A 4764-nucleotide genomic window follows, 5' to 3' on the forward strand; every position below is an offset into this window, starting at 1 on the left:
GGCCTTTGGTGAAGAGAATTCTCTCATTTACCAAATTAACTCTTCCAAAGTTCTAGGCAGATAAACTGGAGAAAATCATTCCATCACACAAACCAAGAGTTTTATCCAAGTTTAGTCTCTATGGACACAGCCTGGTCAATGTTTCTTTCTCTTGGATGGACCTGCCTTCTCCTGAGCCTTAAGAATGATGGCTTGTGAAAACATTCCACTCATTATTTCTCATTTTTTCCTTTAAGTTACTAAAAGTGAAGCATCCTCTGTTCTTTAACAGAGATATTACAAGGTAGTAATCATGCTAATATTTTCATGATCAATGCAATTGACCCAGATGAAGGTAACATCCCAGGTCTTTCCTGCTTCCTTGCTATTACTAACCTTATGTGGACATCACTGCCTAAACCTTGACAAGTTCTCCAAGAGACATTTTATTAAGTATACCCTAAGTTCACAGAATGCCCAAGAAATGCTCCAGCACATTTGTGCTGTCTTGTCCAGGGGTCTCTGCACAAACTTTCAGTTCCTCCTAGTCATTATGAATAGGTATGCACATTCCCTTTTTGTGACAGCAAATAATTAAGCCATTACCTGAGGCAAAATGTATTAAGAGATTTGATATCTAATAGCTTGAGACCAGCACAGAGCTAGTAAAAGGGTGGCAGCTTCAGAATGAAACTATCAAGGATCCAAGTATGTTAGACATAGGACTTTTTTGTACTCTTAAAATCTAGTGAACACAATACTTAAGTTATAAATCAGTTACTAATTTTTATACTTTGATCTGTTGTTGGATTTAATATCCAACTCTGTGACGTCATCTTGTACTAGCACATTGTATTTTCCCAGTATTATTTTTATATTTCAGCCTGACCTACAGTAAGACAATTTACAAAGTAGCTCTTCTAGGCTTTGGCTCAGACATTACAATCTCCTTCTGAGAGTGAAATTCTATTGGCTAGGGTCTCATGGATTTTGTCCATTTCAGAGGTTTCAATCGTTTTAATTAGGCTGATACCTACAGCCCCATGACATCGCCACTAATTTAGTACCCTTCCAATATGACAATGATTCTTCCTTAAAGCAAATCCATTACCGGCAGTGAGTAGGGTTCCAGGCCCCCAGAATGAGGCAGGAAAGCCTGTGGACCTAGGGTATACTCTGGGGAGGTGTTGGTGAGTGGGACAGGTATATCCAGAGTCTGGTTTGTCAGAAGAATAAAGTGATTTGAGTCTAGTGCTTGTGTACGTGATGCACCTCACAGTATAGCAGGCCAACCATTATCCAGGCACCTGCACAAATGCTGCAGTTTGGGTAGCTTCACTGGAACAAGGTTCTTCCATAAAGACAGGCAGAGTGTTCAACATGAAAAGACATTATAACCCCATCCTTACACTGTTGAAGCCATCAGTAAAACATCTAGGCTTATGGGGGCCAACTGAATAAAGGAAAAGCAAAAGTCCTCTTGGTTTCAAATTAATGAATGATTTAAAGTTGTATTTCCTAGATTCAGCTACATCTTCATGCATTTTATGAGTGCCTCCCTAGTCACTAATTTCTTCCTTTGGTTGCTGGGTTTCTAGATAGCTAACCGACATCCTGCCTCTGTTTGTTCAATAGGAATTTTTATTTTTACTTGAATCTTTGAGTAGAATTGTAAATGAGATGTGCCAGTATATGTTTAATCATTAAATTGTGGTCAAATTGCTCTCCCAGGTTGTGTGAACAGAATAACTACAAATTTTCATTTTAAAATGCATACTTTAGGACTTAGCCCATGACTGAGAACTAATGAGGCCAGGTTTACGGATGGCAGCGAGGGGTCAATCCATGCCCGGCGCTGGGTCCGCGGTGGAGGAGTCGGAAGTGGTTGGGGTTTGGGGGAGGAGATCCGCTCACACACAAGAGGAGAGGCTTGAGCCGCCATATCTGCTGCTGCCGCTGCAGCTGCGAATGCAGTGTGGGTACTTCGCTGCCTCCTTGCTGCCCCTAAGGTTCGTGTCGCTCCCCCTTGGCCCTGCGCTCCTGCCGCCTTACCCCTGTCCGCATAACCCGCTCTTTCTGCCCCGCTGACCCGGCTCCCTCCCCGCCACCCATCAGGTCCTCAGATGATGGATACGGGTAGCAGCAGCAGCGACTCGGCGCCCGATTGCTGGGACCAGGTGGACATGGAAGCCATGGGTTCAGCCCCGAACGGGGACCGAGCCTCTTCCGCGGTGGCCGAGGCCCAGCGTGAGCACCTCAGCTCGGCCTTCAGCCGTCAGCTCAACGTCAATGCCAAACCCTTCGTGCCTAACGTACACGCCGCGGAGTTCGTGCCATCCTTCCGGCGGGGCCCGGCCCCGCAGCAGACACCCCCGGCGGACACCACCAGCATCGAGGAAACCAGCACCGGCGCGGGCAACCCTCAAGGTAAAAGGCTGGGACTGGGGGCACCTGTGGAACATTCCAAAGAGGAACAGATAGTGTTGCTTGAAGGTTCCAATTCAGCCTTTACCATGGAACTTTCAGAACCTGTTGTAGAAAATGGAGAGGTGGAGATGGTTCTAGAGGAGTCATGGGAGCACAATAAAGAAGTAAGTGAAGCCGAGCCAGGGGGTTGTTCATTGGGAGATTCGGGCCCCCCAGAAGAAAGTGGCCAGGAAATGATGGAGAAAGAGGAAATGAGAAAATCTAAATTTGTGGTCCTACCCTCAGGTGCTCCTAAAAAAGAACACGTAAATGTGGTGTTCATTGGGCACGTAGATGCTGGCAAGTCAACCATTGGAGGACAGATAATGTTTTTGACAGGAATGGTTGACAAAAGAACACTTGAGAAATATGAAAGAGAAGCTAAAGAAAAAAATAGAGAAACTTGGTATTTGTCCTGGGCCTTAGATACAAATCAAGAAGAACGAGACAAGGGTAAAACAGTAGAAGTGGGTCGTGCCTATTTTGAAACAGAAAAGAAACATTTCACAATTCTAGATGCCCCTGGCCACAAGAGTTTTGTCCCAAATATGATTGGTGGTGCTTCTCAAGCTGATTTGGCTGTACTGGTCATTTCTGCCAGGAAAGGAGAGTTTGAAACTGGCTTTGAAAAAGGTGGACAGACAAGAGAACATGCTATGTTGGCAAAAACAGCAGGTGTAAAACATTTAATAGTGCTTATTAATAAGATGGATGATCCCACAGTAAATTGGAGCAACGAGAGATATGAAGAATGTAAAGAAAAACTGGTGCCCTTTTTGAAAAAAGTCGGCTTCAGTCCCAAAAAGGACATTCACTTTATGCCCTGCTCAGGGCTAACTGGGGCAAATATTAAAGATCAATCAGATTTCTGCCCCTGGTACACTGGATTACCATTTATTCCATATTTGGATAACATGCCAAACTTCAACAGATCAATTGATGGGCCAATTAGACTGCCAATTGTGGATAAGTACAAGGATATGGGCACTGTGGTCCTGGGAAAGCTGGAATCAGGATCCATTTTTAAAGGCCAGCAGCTTGTGATGATGCCAAACAAGCACAATGTGGAAGTTCTTGGAATACTGTCTGATGATGCTGAAACTGATTATGTAGCCCCAGGTGAAAACCTTAAAATCAGACTGAAGGGAATTGAAGAAGAAGAAATTCTTCCAGGATTCATACTTTGTGACGCTAATAATCTTTGCCATTCTGGACGCACATTTGATGTTCAGATAGTGATTATTGAGCACAAATCCATCATCTGCCCAGGTTATAATGCGGTGCTGCACATTCATACTTGTATTGAGGAAGTTGAGATAACAGCCTTAATTTCCTTGGTAGACAAAAAATCCGGAGAAAAAAGTAAGACGCGGCCCCGCTTCGTGAAACAAGATCAAGTGTGCATTGCCCGTTTAAGGACAGCAGGAACTATCTGCCTTGAGACATTCAAAGATTTTCCTCAAATGGGTCGTTTTACTTTAAGAGATGAGGGTAAGACCATTGCAATTGGAAAAGTTCTGAAACTGGTCCCAGAGAAGGACTGAGTAGTTTTCTTGATTCTCCTGCACAATACTGTGAGAATTGACTACAGATGTTCACCACCTTCTCTTATTTACTGGCCATTGACAGACTTTTCTCCATATTTTGCGAAGAAAAATTTCACAGCAAAAATTTGTGTTTTGTCAGCTTTCTCATGTTGAGATCTCAGTTATGTTTCACTGATGAACGTACCCACAAGTTTCCTCATCTCATACCATTCTGCTTCCTCGGACAGAATCAGTAATAGCTTTGTAAGTGATGTGGATGTAATTGTGTATAACAATGGAAAATTAATATATTTTCTAATTTTTCATTTTCCCTTAGGATATTTAGACAACCCTTGTTCACGCAGACCAGTCAGAGTGTGTCAGTGTGTGTGTATATGTTAAAAAGAAAGTAACTTGTGAATAAAATACTCCATTTGAAACTTAATTGGTATTTGAAATGCTTTTGAATACTTTTAAAATTTGTATATATTACCTTGCTGTTAGCTTTTTTACTTTCTGAAGTAATTGAATATGTTTTTAAAAACTGTCCTCCACTCACTATTTTAGATCAGGCATTTAAAAAAAATGCACAGGCTTGTGTTAAAGGAAAATTTTTAATTTTGAAAAAAATTTGTTTTAGGGCTGTTCCCAGGGAATTTTGTTTTCTGTGTCCACGTCCAGTCAATAAAGGAGCTCATATGCTTCTCCACTTGTGATTTGAAAAAGAAAGGCTCAAGCCATCTATCAGGTCCTCTAATGTTGAGCATGGTCAAATTACAAATTTACCTGGGGT

The 4764-nt window shown here is 42.4% G+C and overlaps 1 protein-coding gene across 2 annotated transcripts; it reads left to right on the forward strand.

Moving 5' to 3' along the window:
* The first annotated feature begins 1962 nt into the window (after window positions 1-1962).
* Window positions 1963-4411, forward strand: GSPT2 (G1 to S phase transition 2). Of its 2 annotated transcripts, XM_036270861.1 has the most exons (2): window positions 1963-3936; window positions 4309-4411. In XM_036270861.1, the coding sequence occupies exons 1-2, from the start codon at window positions 2103-2105 to the stop codon at window positions 4371-4373; spliced, it is 1899 nt and encodes a 632-aa protein (XP_036126754.1). In that variant the 5' UTR covers window positions 1963-2102; the 3' UTR covers window positions 4374-4411. The 2 variants fall into 2 exon arrangements, with proteins under 2 accessions (XP_036126754.1, XP_036126755.1); XM_036270862.1 differs by lacking the exon at window positions 4309-4411 and having other exon boundaries at window positions 1963-4297.
* Window positions 4412-4764: the final 353 nt, after the last annotated feature.

Source organism: Molossus molossus, unplaced genomic scaffold (genome assembly GCF_014108415.1).
Source record: "Molossus molossus isolate mMolMol1 unplaced genomic scaffold, mMolMol1.p scaffold_m16_p_2, whole genome shotgun sequence".
Lineage (NCBI taxonomy): Eukaryota > Metazoa > Chordata > Mammalia > Chiroptera > Molossidae > Molossus > Molossus molossus.

Coding starts and splice junctions, on each gene's coding strand:
- GSPT2 (XM_036270861.1), top strand. CDS start 2,103: ATGATGGATACGGGTAGCAGCAGCAGCGACTCGGCGCCCGATTGCTGG. Junction 3,937..4,308: donor TTTTACTTTAAGAGATGAGG/GTAAGACCATTG, acceptor ATTTTCCCTTAG/GATATTTAGACAACCCTTGT.